At 54.8% G+C, this 16,544-nt stretch overlaps 1 protein-coding gene across 1 annotated transcript in view; it reads right to left on the bottom strand.

Annotated features, from left to right (window-relative positions):
* WNT3A (Wnt family member 3A) overlaps positions 1 to 14,907 on the bottom strand; it is a gene marked incomplete at both ends in the record, with an annotated part of 48,216 nt that extends 33,309 nt beyond the window's left edge. Inside the window, one exon of the mRNA XM_080698833.1 lies at positions 14,837 to 14,907. Coding sequence (XP_080554959.1) covers positions 14,837 to 14,907 — 71 coding nt within the window. The remainder of the gene's footprint in view (positions 1 to 14,836) is intronic.
* Positions 14,908 to 16,544: the final 1,637 nt, after the last annotated feature.

The raw sequence follows: 16,544 nt of genomic DNA, 5'->3' as shown, positions 1-16,544 counted from the left end.
CGATTCCCTGCAAAAATCACACTAAAATAATTCTTGCCCACTTTTGGCCATTTGCTCCAAAGATATAAAAACATGTCCTCAATAGGATGAGTTCAAGATCACAGTCATTCGTCTCTACCAACAGGGTGGGGAATGGCTCCTGGACCCCTGAGGATGCCAAGATCTGCAGATGCTCAAGCTCCTTATATAAAATGACACTATTTGCATATCATCTATACACATAGTCCTGTATAACTTTGCATTTGTTCCAGATTACTTGTAATACCTAACATAAATGTAAACACTGTGCAAAATAGTTGTTTCATTATATTGTTTAGGGAATAATGACAAGGGGAAAATGTCTATACATGCTCAGTACAAATGCAATTTTTCCTAAATATTTTCTGTCCTCAGTTGGTTAACTGCAGATGCAGAGCCCTCCCATATATCTCAATGTAAAAGATTAGAAAGATTCGCCAAGTCATTTTGGCAAATGGCGGGGCTGGAAGGAACAGAGTTGTTCACAGTACAGTTGCCTTTTGATGCGTCCACCCCATCCAATCCCTCCAGACAGAACCAGTGTCCTGGGTGCCTAGTGTGTCTGTGCCCTGGGGGTCTGCCCTCCCTCCAGCCAGTCTCTCTCTTCCCTTAGCCTACAGGCCTCCTATACCTTCACCCTTATGTCTGGGTCCCTTGTGTACACACCTTGCAGGGTGAGCTTGCTTGTCCACTCCTTCATCCTCTCGCTATTTGTGGGGTCTGCTGGCCAGGCATCACCTGCAGTTCCCCTGCAGGTACACCCACCCAATAGACACTGCTGTCTCTAAGGCCGGTCCTGGTTCAGGCTGGGCAGGTACCTCTGCTCTTGGGAGCTGTATGGTCTTTCCCCCTCTTAGGCCCCTGCACTTCTCTCTTTGGTCCAGCTCAGAGGAGTCAGCCTGCCCCACAGGAGATGGGAAATGGCTCACATTTTCCTCACTGGGTATGGACTATGAAAGTCCCTGCCCCTAGTGCCCATGCTGCTGCTAAGTGCACCATACGGAGTGCCTCTGGATGTGGACTGAATTAATTAATTAATTAATTAAATTTTATGTTGATATGGAGGGGTCTCATTAAGTTTTCCAGACTAGCCTTGAACTTGTGATTCTCCTGCCTCAGCCTCCTAAGTAGTTGGGATAAAAGGGGCACACCAGCCAGGCATGGTGGCACATACTTGTAATCCCAGCATTCAGGAGGGTGAGAACCGGAGGACTGTGGTTCGCAGACAGCTTCAGCTACTTAGTGAGGCCCTCTGCAACTCAATGAGACCCAGTTTCAAAATAAATAATACAAAATAGGGCAGGGGGTGTAGCTCAGAGGTTGAGTGCCCCTGGGTTCTATCCCTAGACCCACAAAAAACAAAAAATGGGGTGTACCACCATGCCTGGTCGAAGGAAAGCTTTCTGTTCTCAGCCCTGGCTTGAGGGTCAAGAAACGATGGCATAGTGGGCAGGATCAGCAGTCCTTGTACTCAAAAGCCAAAGAAGGGCTGGGCCAGGAGCCCCCAGCACAGAGGGGAGAGGCTGGGCCTTGTGCTCTGCTGCTCTCAGATGGCCATCTTGTCTATCTCTCAAACCAGGAGCTCCTGGGTGCACCTTCCTCAGGCCTTCCTGCTTGACACCTGCTTCCCTCCTGTGACAGTGGACCGTGAAGAGCCCCAGCTCTTTCCTCAGTGCCTTAGCCATCCCTCTGAGATGGTCGTCCACTGGCATCCATGCTTGCCCCAAGAGCCTCCCACCTGTGCAAACTAAGCCATACCTCCTCTTGTCCTCGGCAATGCCTCCCATGCAGCCTGCTCCAGCCTGGTTTCTGTGTCCCCACCCTGATGACCACATAGCCTCTGTCCAGGCTGTGAGCCTCCCTCGGGAAAGCCTGGGCTCCTGCCTGGCCTCGGGGATGTGACCCAGAACTCGTAGGATCCCTTTCCTCTCAGGACTCTGTCCTCACAGGCAGCCTCAGGGGTGCACATGACACTCTTATTCCTGAGTGGAGTGTTCCAGGAAGAGATCTCCCTGAAAACCAAGCAGCCAGCGACCTGGTGAATGTTCTGAGCACAGGACAGGTGCTGGTGGAGGGGATGCTGGAGTCCAGGTCAGGCTCACATGTCCCCCTCTGGCTGGCCCCATTGCCCACTGGCCAGGCCACCTCAGGCTGAGAAGGGGTTACTTGGCCAAGAAGGTGACCTGGGAGTCAGGCTAGTGGGTTTTAAATTGTGCTCCCAGAGTTGCCTGCGGGCCTGTGGTCAAGTGTGACGCCGTGGGACCAACCATCCTTGTTTGCCCAGGACTGTGGGGTCTTCTGTTTTTTAAGCAGGAATGAGCTGGTCACCCTGGTGAGACTTCCCTGGACAGAATTCTTATCTACTCCACCAGCCACAGTGCTCCATTTCCACCCTTTCCACATGGTGACTCTACACAGAAGATCATTTGTAAAAGAGGAATGCTGCTGGGCGTGGTGGCACACGCCTTGTAATCTCAGTATTGGGAGGCTGAGACTGGAGGATCACAAGTTCAAGAACAGCCTCAGCACTTAGTGAGATCTTGTTTAAATATATTAAAAAATAAAAAGGGTTGGGAGTGTAGCTCAGAAGTACAATGTCCCTGAGTCTAACCCTCACTATCCTCCCCTAGATGTGGAATGCTAATTAATGATGTGCCTGCCCACATATTCAGAGACTGTGGATTGGTGTTTGCATGAAAAATATGACCATGGTAGATGGATAAGAAGGATAGTTGGATATGAATATGCTTGGCCAAGTAAGATATGGGTTGTGGATTCTCAGGTGTTTGTGGTCCAAGTTCTCCTTCCTCCCTTCCTTCCTTTCTTTTTTCTTTCTTTCTTTCTTTCTTTCTTTCTTTCTTTCTTTCTTTCTTTCTTTCTTTTTTTTTTTTTTGCAGTACTGGGGGTTGAACTCAGGGGCATTCTACCTCCAAGCTATACCCACAGCCCTATTTTTAATTCTTTATTTTTTGAAACAGGGTCTCACTGAGTTGCAGAGGGCCTAAGTAGCTGAGGCTGGCCACAAGCTGCGATCCTCCTGTCTCACCCTCCCAAATGCTGGGATTACAAGGGTGAGCCACCACACCTGGCTTCTTCTTTTTTTTTTTATTTTTTATTTTATGGTACTGGGGGTGGAACCCAGAGGCTTTCTATTTCTGGGCTATACTCCCAGACCTATTTTATATTTTATTTGGAAACAGGGTCTCACTAAGTTGCTGAGAGCCTCACTAAGTAGCTGAGGCTGGCTTTGAACCTGTATCTGATCCTCCTGTCTCAGCCTCCCAAAAGCTACACTCCCCCGGCCCAATTTTTTAGTCTTTTTTTTTTTTTTTTTTTTTGAAACAGGGTCTCACTGAGTCGCAAAGGGCCTCACTAAGGAGCTGAGGCTGTCTGTGAACCATGATTCTCAGGTCTTCACCTCCCGAATGCTGGGATTACAAGTGTGCGCCATCACGCCTGGCCTGCATTTTTTCTGAATGTTTGAAAATCTCCCTAACAATGTTGGGTAGAAGGGTTACACATCCTGCCTCAGGTCTCAGGAAATTTCAAAGATCCTGAGGCTCATGGGGCCCATTCTTTCTCTCTTTAGTTGCTCACAGACACCCAGGGAAAAAGCAAGAAGCATTTTCCTGTGTATCCATCCATAAGAGGGAGAGTCTTGTTGAATGTGTTTGTTGATTTGGAGACTAAGATAAAGTTGGGGGGGGTTAGTCTATTTAGAAAGAGCATAAATGGACTCAGACTCTGTTGCAGTCTTCAAAATAGAAACTGCCCCTGGTGCTGTGGCCAGTTCCAAAGGACAAATGGCTTCTACTCTGTCTGCAGGAAGCCAGGACTCACTATGGGGCTAATGATAGTGGGTGGGAGTTCGAGCTCATGAAGAGGGCACTTTGCCCACCCCAGAACCCTGCAACCTCTGCAGACAGGGCAGTGCCTGCGCCATCTCAGTCCCCTTCCCACTTTGTTGGGCCAGGGAAGGTCAGAAAAGGTTACCTTCCAGGGAAGGTGGAGACAGGGCTCCCCAGGTTCACAGCCTCTCCCTAGTTCCTTCCTTTGGGGGTACTGCATTAGCTCGCTCTGCTCTCCCCCTCCTCTGGGCAGGCCCTAACTTGCTACCTCCCCTAGCTAGCAAACATGGCCAGGGTGCAGGTGGCTCCAAGTGCTCCAGCCTCCACCAGCCCCAACTGAATCCTTCTCACTTTCCCTCATGGACTTGGGGGGCTGCAGGGAGGGGGCTTTTCTTTCTTCTCTGGACCTGAAGGCCCCTAGAGTTCCTTGAATTGCTCCCCAAATGGCTTCTCCTTCCCTGGGCCACCAGCAAAGCCTGGGCGAGGATGTGGGCCCTGTCCCTGGAGGGCGGGGAGCTGAGAGGCGGCTCCCAGTGGATGAGGGAGGGCAGGGAAGGGCCACAGGGCTCAAGGAGTCCTCAGATTTTAGCTGGGCCTTAAAGGATCAGTCAGATCATTTAAAAAATCATAAAGTTAGATGTGGTGGTGCACACCTTTAATCCCAGTACTTGGGAGGTGGAGACAGGAGGATCACAGGTTAGAGGCTAGCCTGGTTAACTTAATAAGACCCTGTTTTAAGATAAAAAAAATAATAAAAAATACTACAGATATAACTCAGTGATACAATTCTTCTGGTTTCTATCTCCAGTATTAAAAAATCACAAAGAGTTCAAACTGGACATACACTCTCTCTCATGCCCCCAGGATCCAAATTTCTAATCCAATAAGAAATATGTTCATAAGGAATCAACACTTGAAAACCATCTACAACTCCTTATCCCACAGCCTCTGGGAGGATGTGGGAAGGGACTCTGGCCTCCAGGCAGAGAGAGGCAGTTTTGGAGGAGCCTCCCAGGGAGCAGTGGCTGGACTCAACACAGGAGGGCTTCATAAACTAAAGAGTGCAGCTCCCACAGGGCACCATGTCCTCACCTGGGCAGACAGGTCTTCTGTCTCCCAGGTCTTGGTCTCAGAACACGTTCTCAGGAGGCCCAAAACCCGACAGCAAACACACTCAGGATCTCAGATCATTCACACAAAATGGAAGGCCTGTATGTGTTTCTCAAGTAGAGGCACACCAGCATGGCTCTCTGGCTTTGACAAAGAAGGAAAGTACAGGTAGAGAAGAAAGAAAGAGTTTCAGAAGGAACCATGCTTCCTGACAGCCTGATAGCAAGCTTAAGTTCCTGGCCAGTAGCTTGCTGATTTTTAATGCCAACAAGAGCACTCATTAATTAATGCCACCTAAGTCCAAATCAGTACTAAACACATTCAAAGCCCTCTGACTATCCTCATGGATGACAGTTCACAGGCTGCTGTGTGAGTCCTTTCAGCCACACAGTCTGGACGGGTGAGCCGGCGACCTCCCAGGCTGATGCCCAGAGACAGAGCCTGGGCAGAGACGGCAGGTTAATACAGCAGAACAGGAGTCTCGGCACATTCCCTCAACCCCACTCAGGATCCCCCTTTGTAATGTCCTACAATGCCACTAAGATGTATTAAGCCCCAGTCCATACAAAGTAACACTACCGAACGAGTCCAATATGAATGAAAGGAGTCGAAGGGCACCGACGTGCAGCCACCACGAAGCTAAGGATACAGGTCTCCATCAGGGTAACCCGCCTTCAGTACCACCCCATTTCCACCATGGAGCAGTCACTGTGAGGGAAAGTGTGGTGTCTCCCTCCACCCAGGGCTGGTTTGTCCTGGCCGACCCTTTGAGGCTCTTGGAGGCAGCTCAGTTTCCCCAGTTACATAGATCAGGGTCCTCCCAGGGCAGTCTCAGGTGGGCAGTGCCTGCTGGTGTGTAAGAACCGCTGGATTCTCAGGCTCAAATGTTCCAAGTGTCCAAAGGCCCCTGGTAAACGAGGGACCCTCTAGGGCCTGAGACCATGTGCAAAATGCATTTGCCCTCCATGGCTGAGCCTGCCTTAACAGGGGGCCCAAGGGCCTTTGATATCTGCCCTCTTGCTTTCTCCCAGCCTGTCCTCCAGGGAACCCATGAGCATGCCTACCCAGCCGGTATCCAGAACTGCACCTCACCCCTCTGGAAGTTGTAAGAGTGCTACAAAGAGCAAAGCACTTTAGATTCATGCACAAGCTATGGGGGCTGTCCCAGAATAGGCAAGGACAGAAAGCTGCCAAGTACTGAGAGAGGGATGGGACCAGTGCCCCCCCCCCCCGGCCTGCTTGCGAGAGACAGCCATAGGCCTAGCAGCCAAACCTCATCTGGCCCCTCATGAACCAGCCCCAGGTGCCCTGGAGTGCCCACCTGGGTTCCTGCAGCTTCCAGTGGGCTTCCCCATTGCTTATTCTCTCATATGGGTGTTTCATGGGGTACAAACCTGTGTCCAGATAGTGATGGACGGTCACTTACCTAAGGTTGCTCACAGGAAGGGCCAGGGTGTCCTGGCTCAGGGCACATCCTTGCCTTTTGCCAGGCGATCACTGGGGGTAGGGACCCCATAATCAGTTCCCCCTATTCATATCCCAGATCCTGTCCATATCTCTGCCCAGGTCACAGTGAGGCCCAGACCCTGCCTTGGAGACAGGGTGAGCAGTGAGGGCAGGGGGCCCTGCCCAGCCTTGGGGAGAAGCTGAGAGGCCGGCCCGCCCTTGCTGCACCCATTTCTTTGCACCTGGCCTGGGTGATTCACCCTGTGAGGAATTCACTCCAATTCCCCTCTTGCTGCCAACCCTATGGTAGAGGACAGTGTCTTGGGAGGCGTATACATTCCCACTTTCAGCTGCCACCTGGCCAAGCAGCTATTTAACTGCCCAACTGAAAGTGACAATACAATTCCTCCCCACTCCTTCACCCCCCAATCAGTGTCCCAAGGGGAACACACTTCACTGCTTCTCTGCGATATCCTGGTGTTCCCTGCTGGAGGGACCTTCCACATAGAAGAAGGTTGGGCTATTTCCCCTGAGCAGCACTGAGCTGATATACTTCCAAGGTCATCATGGAGAAGGTTCCAGAAAGCAGATGATGTTTAACATGTCAGCAAGCCTTAGATCACAGAATCCAGATATTTTTTTCCTCCTTGTTGAAAATGTGCCTATGGGTAAAATGGCATCCACCTGCACCAGTAAGAATGCTTGTTCTCCAATCGCAGGCTCATCTTCCTTAATTTTCATAAGTGTTGTTCGTTTCCTTTGTTTTTAAATCATAGCTTGTTTTTGAGGGGAGGCCATTGCCTTCAACTCACAGCATGCAGAATGCTGTTTTAGAAAGCGGCTCCTACACCTAGACTCAGGATTTCAGCCAGTGGTGGCGGCCACGTGAGCCCCCGCCTGCAGCCGCAAGCTCTAATGGTTTTCTTCCCTCCCTCCTTCCCTTGCTCCTGTTGAAAAGCCGGGCTCCTGGCCAGGGATACAGTGGAGACGCTGGCTGTGACATGCTGGGGAAGGAGTTGGCCCAGGGCTTTATGGCAGGCGGCAGGCCAGCCCAGCCTGGGCCAGCGTAGGCCTCTCTGGGCCGAGGGCCTCCGGCTCCTGTTTGGTCTCTTGTGAATTTTACTGTCCTTGTGCGATGGCCCTCACTGCATGTCAGCAGATGCTCATGGAAGGAAGCTCAGGACAAAGGCCAGAGCCCCTCACCACCATGTGAGACCATCGGTCCTGATAACCAATGTGGATCCTGTCCCAGGGGGTCTGCTGCTCCCTGGCAAGTTATCCTGGGCCTGGCAGGTTCTCAGGTTTCTTTTTGTAGTAAAATTGGCAAACTCAGAGCACCTGTGCACCTAGAGCATTTCTCTGTGCTTGTATGTTTCCGGGGGAACTCCAGGAGCAGAGGACCTACCTGCCATTCTTAGTACAGACCACAGGTAGGGAGAAGGGACTCCAGGGCTAAGGAGGGCTCTCCAGGGAGACAGGGGCTCTGCGCTGTGGGGTTCAGCAGGGTCACTGAGACTGGTAATATTCTGCTGAGCCTGGGTGTGGGCTCTGACTCTAGCACCATTATTCACTTGCTTACCCTAACATCATCTTCCCTCCTGGGCCTGAATTTCCCTGTCAGATGAAGTGGTCAGACCTTATTCTGAGGCTCTAAGAGAGGGCATGAGGAGTGGGAAGAACAGTGGGCCCACTCCCAGGTCTCCCGTCCTCAGCCCTTACAGGGACCAGGCCATATTCTGCTCTCTCTCTCTCAGGTCTTCTGGGCCTTCCTCCACCAGATGTCCTGTGCCCCAGCCCTGTTGCTGCTGCCCCCTGGGACCCTTTAACTCCTGCCCATATTCTCCTACATCTGCCCAAATGCAGAGGTGCCTCTCCTATCTTCTCCTGTCCTTCGCCCGCACAGAGCTGGGTGAGGTAAGCAATGAACTGAACTGAATCTAGGCAGGTAGGACACAGCAGATCTGCCCCACCCTGAGGGAACAAGGAGGAACTGTGGGCAGGGGTTGGGGGGGGCTTCTAAGGACCCCAGCTGGTTGGTGTGTCTCAGTGCTGCAAGTCTCCTAGAGTATTTGTCCTAATCCAAATTACTGTCTTTGGAACTCAGGGACTTTCCACAGTTGGAACAAGGTTTCCATCCTCAGGCCTATGACTCCAAGTGTGGGCTATTCACCTGTCAATGGGTAACCCCAGTAGTCCATCCTCTCTGGATCAGGGCTGCTCTGTCCAGGAGCCACCTGGACAGAGGGCTGCCCCAAGGTCTGCTCGTTAGAGACCACCAGGGTTCTGGTTTTCCTCTTTGCTCATGGATCACATCCCCAGAAAAGGGGGGGCCTCTTCTTGGAAGCCACAGCACTTTCTGACCCAGTAAGGGGGTCTCCCATCTCCCTGAGGATGGGGGCCACTGTGTCCCACCCCAGGCAGCGCAGCCTTGCCTGGAGCCCTCCCAGCAGCACCTGGTCCTGCCCCACCGGGCCAGCGGATTACTGACACATACCTCGAGCGAGTCCTGGCAGGCGGAGGCTCCCATGCCCGCGGCCATGTATTTGCCAGTCTCCCTGGGCGGCGGCAGCACGTTCCGCCGGGGAAGGAATGTAGAAGCACCATGTGTAAGACACCTCCAGGGTGTCACCTGGGGAGCCAGGAGGGAGACTGAGGCAGAGGCAGAGGCTGGGTTCCCCCAAGCCTCAGGGCTGGGAACTCATCAAACAGTGGGATGGTGGATGAAAACATTACCTTGTCTTCCCAAGCTCAAGCAGTGTCCATTTTCCACAGTCAAGACCTTTTCATTCATTCATTCATTCATTCATTCATTCATTCATCACAACCTTACTGAGGGGCTGCAGAGGGCAAGGGCCAGGCCAAAAGGTGAAGGTAAACACTGCACACAGCTTGAGTCTGGAGTCCCTTCCCTGACCTCACGCCCTGATGGTGTAGGTGCAGGGGAAGGTCCTGTTTCCAGAGGGAGGGGCAGGTCTTATGTGAGTAGGGACATGTAGTGGGCATGGCAGATCCACACCTCAGTCACTCTGCACCTGCAGCCCAGGACCCTCTACAAATGTAGCCTGCATCGACAGATCATGGTTGAGCCAAATGTCCCTAAAGTATACCTCATGCAGTTCAAATGCTTGAACTGCAAGGTTCTGCTTCTTGAGCAGTCTCCATGAGACCTCTGACGCGCCACAGACAGCTCCCTTCACTCTGCCTTGGTTTCTGCAATTCACCATCTCCCAGGTGCCATTGTTGGCACCAGCTCCAACGCTTAGGAAGCCTCTTCCCACCCTGAGCCCAAATCAGCCTCCTCATCCCACCTACAACCTTTGTTCACAGCTGCTGAAACTACAGTCATGCAGACGTAAATCCTCCTTCCTCAGGGGCCAAATGGATCTTCTCCTGAAACTTCTCAGCAGTGGCCCCAGTCCTTCAACTTCTCTTAGTGAGGCAAATGTGAACATTCAAACCACAGGAGCTGGGCAGTCATCCCTGTGGAGAGTCCTACTAAGGACTAAGTTCTCCCAGCCAGCCGGCATGGAAGGTGCTCCTCAGACTGGCCAGAGAAGGACTTGGTTTGTCGTAACTTCCAATCCGTTGTGGCAAGATACATACAAAGCAACGCAGCATTGTCAAGCTGCTAGGAGTCACCAAGAACTATTTTTCAATTTCTGTTTTTATTTCTTCATGCACAAGTGACCAGTTGTTCACAGATGGCTGGTGGACTACAGGTTGAGAAGTGTTGATCAGGATTCCTGGTTGGAGGTGATGAATCTGAGTCCTGCTTCCTTCCTTCTGACCATACCCATGGGAAGGCCAGAAGAGCTGCCAGGTGACCGGAACTTTCTGTTGTCCCCAGGCCAGAGGTTGGTACAAGGACCTGGGTCCCCCGAGATTGTATTCATTGTGATTGTATTAACCCATCCATTGCATGGTTACAAAGGGGGCCAGAGATTTACGCAAATAAAACAGAAAAATTACCCGAAAAGGAAAAAAAGGCACAAGCCTAATGAAATGGAGAAGCTGCCAACCTAGGAGAGCCCAGACTCAGACAGGGCTCCCAGGGTAGCTGAGGAAAGAAGAATAGGCCAAGGATGTTCTCTGTGCTCTGGCAGGGGCTAGTCACAAATGTTTCTCCCATGACCCTTTTGCCCGGTTGGAGTGTGTGTGTGTGTGTGTGTGTGTGTGTGTGTGTGTGTGTGTGTGTTACTAGGTATAGAACCTAGGGGCCTTCTACCTCTGGACTATATACCCGGACCTATTTTATTTAAATTTTTTTTTAAACAGAATCTAAGATGCTGAGAGCCTCACTAAGTTGCTGAGGCTGGCTATGAACCTGAGATCCTCCTGTCTTAACCTCCTAAGCACTGGCATTACAAGTGCCCAGCCCCAGGCCTATTTTTTATTCTTTTATTTTGAATCAGGTTTTCACTAACCTCATTAAGTAGCTGGGGCTGGCTTTGAACCTGGGATCCTCCTGTCTCAGCCTCCCAAGTACTGGGATTACAAAAGTGTGCCACCATGCCCAACCTGGCTGGACTCTTGATCTAATCTGCTCCATGCTATAGCCTGCCTGCCTGCTCATCACAGCTGGCAACCCTGCGAGCTTTCCCGGGGTCTAGCTCCTTTACATCCACCACCCCAGGGTTGCAACTACCCTGCTCTGTTCTCTTCCACTCCCCCTCTGCATTCTGCTTGAATGCTTCTTCCCACAAGCAGTGGGGCCCAGTGGTGACCAGTATCTCCAGGCCCAGCAAGAGCTAGGAAGCCAGGCTGAGGCTGGTTGTGCTGCCTGCTGAGCCAAGGAATGTGCAGCTGCCCCTGCAGAAATGGGGGCCACTGGAACATCTCTCTCTCTCTCTCTCTCTCTCTCTCTCTCTCTCTCTCTCTCTCTCCTCTCTCTCTCTTTGCAGTACTGGGGATGGAACCTACCTCCGAGTGACACCCCAGCCCCATATTTTTATTCTTTTTTTTTTTGAAACAGAGTCTCACTAAGTTGCAAAGGGCCTCACTAAGTAGTACCTGAGGCTTTCCGCGAACCACCATCCTTCCGGTCTCAGCCTCCCGAATGCTGGGATTACAAGCATGCACCACCACACCCATCTCCACTGGAGCATTTCTGAAACTGGGATACAGGTACAGAGACTCAGAGAGTACAGAAGGTTCCTCAGAGGAACCTTGAAGTCATTGAGCAGCATGGCCTCTGTGCTCAGAAGCCTTGTGGTCCAGCAAGGGGCAAAGGGAGGGAAGAACAGAAGAGGGGCCCAAGAGGAGAGGGGTTGGGGCTGGCTCTCCTGCAGGGGATAAGTGCACCGTGCTGCAATTTAGTAGGCAGTGGGCACACCAGACAGGAGATCAGGGGACCAAAAAGGTGTAGGGTGCCAAACAAGGGAGGGATGAGAACAGAGAATGGAGGCAAGAAGTGCTGGGCAGGAGTACTACCTAGGAAGGAGGCAGAGAAACTTGAAAGATAAGTGTTTAGTTGTTTGGACCCTGGGGAGGAGAGGCAGAGACAAGACAGACCTCTAGGGCCCTGTCTGTTGACATGAGATGCTGTTAGCCTTGACTTGGGTAAGAGGGAGGCGCCCAAAGCCAATGGGGCCTATGGAGTATTGCTCTCCAGTGGAACCCATGTTCTTTTAGTCCTGTGGCCTCTCCTCTGCCACATGGGCTCTTCCAATCAACCCCAATTCCATGAAAAGAGCAGAATAGTGGAGGAAGGTGGGGTCACACCTGAGTCTGCAGGTGCCCAGGACTTGGTTCAGTCCCTTCTGTCACCCTTGGAGCCCAGAATGGACAATCCTGGAGGCCAGCATAGCTCTGGCCTACTTGGTTGGCCTTAGAACCTCAGTCCTTGAGACCTTGGTGAACCACCTCCTTCTGAGCAGGTCCAGGGAGGCAGGCCAAGAGCCACACTGACTTCAAAAGCCTAACCACTCCGGATTTGAGCTGTTTCTGATTTTGTTTCTCCAGGTGAGGCCGGTCTCCCTGGGCACTTTCACTTTCATATGCAAGGTGCTGGGGAGGGGGTGGGGAGGAAGGGGGCAGGGGCTTCATTTTAGAGAGTGGAGGTGAAACAAATCAGGGACGCTGAAGGTGAAGGTGACAAGTTATAAGCCCAGTGCCCACCCTTTCTCTGCTACCTGAGAGGCTCGCCAGCAGCAAAGCCAAGGATGCCCCTTCTCCTTTCCTGGGGAACCACTTCCTCAGGAAAAGAGTAGGCAGGAGAAACACAGAGGCTACTAAAGCTTAGCAGGGTAGAAGGTGCAGGTAAAGAGAGGAAACCCGCACAGGGCAGCCTGCTACTGCTCCTTGTAATGCAGTATGCCATGGCCTATAATGTGCCATGATGATACACACGGTTCTCTGGGAGCCCTTCTTGTGCTCCTGCTCAGCTATGGAAGAGCAGGGAGTGCCTGTCTGGGGCGAGGGGATGGAGGAGGTAGGAGCTGGTGACTGGATCTTATCCCCAGGGAATCACTCACCCCAAGGTGGGGGGTTAGCCTCTTCTCAGGAAGCAGAGTAGCTAAGTGTGAGAATCCTACTGAGAACAAAGTGCAAGTGGGGGGCGGGTGGAGAGGTGATCCTTGCCACCAGCCCTATCAGTAGGAGGTGGGTTCCCATGCCACCCCTGCCTTCTGGGGAGGGGCGGGACGGGGGAAAGAACCTCACTTCCGTGGGTTCCCTCCCTCCCCACCTGGAGAGTGCCAGGGTGCACCTGAGTATATCCCAGGGTCCATTCTGGATAGAATACGTGCACTCCAGGTAAAAAGGGTATATGGGGGTGGTGGGGAGATCCGGAACTCTCAGGACAGACGGGACAAAGATTCGAGGGCTCAAGGTGGTCAGGAGCCTGGCGACAAGGCCCTTCTTTATAGGAGGAGAGCGGGGGCGAAGGCGCTTCCTCTTGCGCCCAGGAATGTGGCGGCGGCGGCGGGTTCTAATTAGAAGCCTGGCGCAGGAGCGGGCAGCCCGCGGGGCTCTCTCGGACGCGCTGCCCCTGTCTCCCCGCGGCCGGCGGGACGCGCGTCTGTGTCCCCGCGCCCCAGGGCGCGCCCGTCGCAGCTGGCGCTCCGAGGCCACCTGGAGCCGCAGGTGCAGCTCCGGAGCGCCCGCGCGCGGCATTTTCCGAAGCAGGCCTCTGCTGCCCCGAAGCCTCTCTCAGGCCCCTCTCTCCATCAATTCCCGGCTGCCCACCTTCTCTCCCCGCCTAGCTGCGCCCGCTCTACATCCCACCTGGAGCTCGCCAGCTCCTTTCCCGAAGGAGAAAAATTATCAGATTAGATGTACTCCGGCTCGCTCGGTTCCCCCTCCTTCCCCTAGATGTAATTATTATAATTCCAGGCAAGCCGTCGGAGAGAGATCCTGGTGTGTGTGTTGGGTGTGTGTGTGTGTGTGTGTGTGTGAATATTTGTGGGGCGGCTTCTCTACAAGTGGGTCTCCACCAGCCAGCCGCGCGACCCCGCGGGGGCGCCGGCAGGCCTCCCGCTTGGGCTCCTCGGATTTGGGCGTCAGAGAGCGCCCTCGCGTTGGAGCTGAGGCGACCCTTGCGCGGTGGTAGGGGTGCTCTGCGGAATCACCCCCGGGGAAGAGTAGCCCCCATTCCACCGAGGGCGTGTGCAGTGGGGAAGGGAGGCCTCGGACTCCACACCTTTCTTTTGGTTTATCAGCACGTACCTCCCCAGAGTGAGGGGGAACTCACAGCAACGCGTCTCCTCTGCAGTGGAGGACCCGGTGCGCCCTCCGACGCGGGGTCCTGGGGCCCTCACGGGAAGCCCTCCTCAACTCCACGGCTTCACCTCTCCTTTACCCCTCTCGCCAGCAGCCCTTCCTCACCAGGCGGACGCCGGTGGGGGTTCACAGGTGGCCCCTGGGGATCCCCACACTTGGGCAGCGCAGGGAGGCGCGCAGGGCGCAGAGCTGGCCCAGCACCCCGCACCCCCCGCCGCCGGCTCCCCGCCACTCCCCGCCGTCCCCGGCTGTCTTTACGTAACTGCGCTGCTACGAGCTGTTCGGTCTTGTCTCTCTGACTTTGTTTTAGTGTGTGTGTGTGTGTGTGTGTGTGTGTGTGTGTGTGTGTGTGTGTGTGTGTGTGTAAGATACGGACCCAGGAGGAGAGTCCGGTGAATTTCTCTCCCGGGGCTGCCTCCGGCTTGCCCTATTCTCTCGCCCATCGCTTTGGCGTCCGTGCCATCTCTGCTGACCCTCGTTCCGCCTCGCCCTGTTCGACGCCGGCGACAGCTGGGACCTTCACCACCCTCTCCAGGCCAGGGGAGCCAGCGTCCCCGAAGCTCGGCCGCCCGCGGACCGCACGGGTCCCAGTGGCGGTAAGGAACCCACTCCGCTGCTGCCGGCGCGGAGTGTCCGCGGGGACCACTGCTCTGGGCAGCACCCCGGTCGGGGCGAACGCGAGGAGGCTCACTCACCACCAGATCGGGTAGCTGCCCAGAGCCTGCTTCAGGCTGCAAAGCACGAAGAAGTATCCGAGCAGAGCCATGGCCGGGCTGGGGAGCGCGGGCGCCGGGGCCGGCCGGGCCCTGGGAGCTGGCGAGGCGGCTGCGGCGACACTGGGCCCTCCTGCGGCCGCGGGGTGCGCGGTGTGCACGGGTATGCACCGGTGCGCGGGCTCCGAGGGCGGCGCTGCGCCAGGTGGGCCGGCGGCCGGGCGGCGGGCCGAGGCCCGGGGCGGCGGGGGCGGGGCAGCGCCGCGGGGGGCGCCCGCCGGGGCTGGGGCCGGGGCGGGGCGGGCGGGGGCCGGGCGGGGCCCTCGGAGCTAGAGCCTCACCGCCGCGGCCCCTCCTGGGGCTGTGGGTGCCCGGGGTGCTGGAGTGCGCGCGGGATGCTGGGGTGCTACAGGCTTGTGCGGGTGCTGGAGTGTTGGGGGCGTGCAGGGCGAGGTCTTGGGGTGCTGCGGTGCGCAGCGAGCTGGGGTGTCCAGGTGGGCGCGGTGTACTGAAGAGTACCGGTGAGCCGGCTTGAAGAGGCCGGCTATACCTGCCAGGACCCCGCTTTGTAGAGGACTCAGGGTCCCTGTAACTCCCGGATCTCGTCCTGGGTTTCCAACCCCTCGCGTTCTCCCTAAAGGTGAGGCACGCGACCCCCGCCCCCTTCTCTCCCCTGTTCCTGCTCTGCCAAGCTGTCTTTGAACCTCGCTGCGGCCGGGCTGTGACTCCTTCTCACCTACCACCTTTGCCAGGGAAATGTTTGACGGAACGGATCCCTGGCGCTGCACCTTGCAGGGGGTAGGGGGCAGCAGCCCAGATGCCTGGGCAGGGACCTCCGTGGGCTGCAGCACTGCATCTGCAGGTCACCTTTAGGAAGTGCGGCTCCGCTGAGGGTCCCACTTCATCCCCCACTCTCCCCTAGAGAAGAGAAGGTAGAAGCCCCTGGCTCAGGTGGGGGGGGTCTATGGGGAAAAGGCAGCCGCAGGCCACTCTGGGGCCACTGGGACTGCTCAGGTTAGGGCAGCATTCTGTTCAGTGGAGGGGTTTCTGACAATTTAGGTAAACCATACAGTTTTGCTGTTGGGGGAAGGGAAAGTGGCTTGTCCAAGGTCACACGGTGTCTGTTCAAGTCCTCTACTCTGAGCCATTTGCATATTCCTTGTAGCCCAGGGAGAGGCCTGGGGCATTTTGTAATGTGGGGAGGGGAAGATCCAAGTCTCGTGTTGTCCCCAGCTTCCCCCTAGATACCTGGAAGAATAACAGGTAAGAGGCACCCTCCCAGTCAGCGAGTGGTCCTCCTCACCGTAACTCTGTGACCTCAGCGCAGCAGGAATTCTTGTCACCAGTTTGAATTGAGAACAGAGGCTCCAGGGAGCCACCTGGGGCCGAGATGCAGCCACCTGTGACAGTGTCCGGCTCCCTGAACTCTGGGTCTGGAGCTTGGCCTCACGGTGTGGGTAGCAGTGTTGTGTGGGGCCAGGAAGGACAGACGTGGGGCTGTTTTCAGGGCAGGAGTTGGCTCCGCTGTCCCTCTAGGTTCAGCACAGTCTGGAGAAGCTGAAGCAAGTCAGGGCCCCGCAGCCACCACCCCATCTCCACCTGGGTTTCCATCTGCAAAGGGAGCTGGTGAGGTTGGGGGTGCTGTGGTCCTATGAACCCTGGTCCTGGAGGTGCCTGGGGACCTTCAGGA

Source organism: Muscardinus avellanarius, assembly GCF_963383645.1.
Source record: "Muscardinus avellanarius genome assembly, chromosome: 7".
Classification (NCBI taxonomy): domain Eukaryota; kingdom Metazoa; phylum Chordata; class Mammalia; order Rodentia; family Gliridae; genus Muscardinus; species Muscardinus avellanarius.
This window is presented reverse-complemented; position numbering and strand designations above follow the sequence as displayed.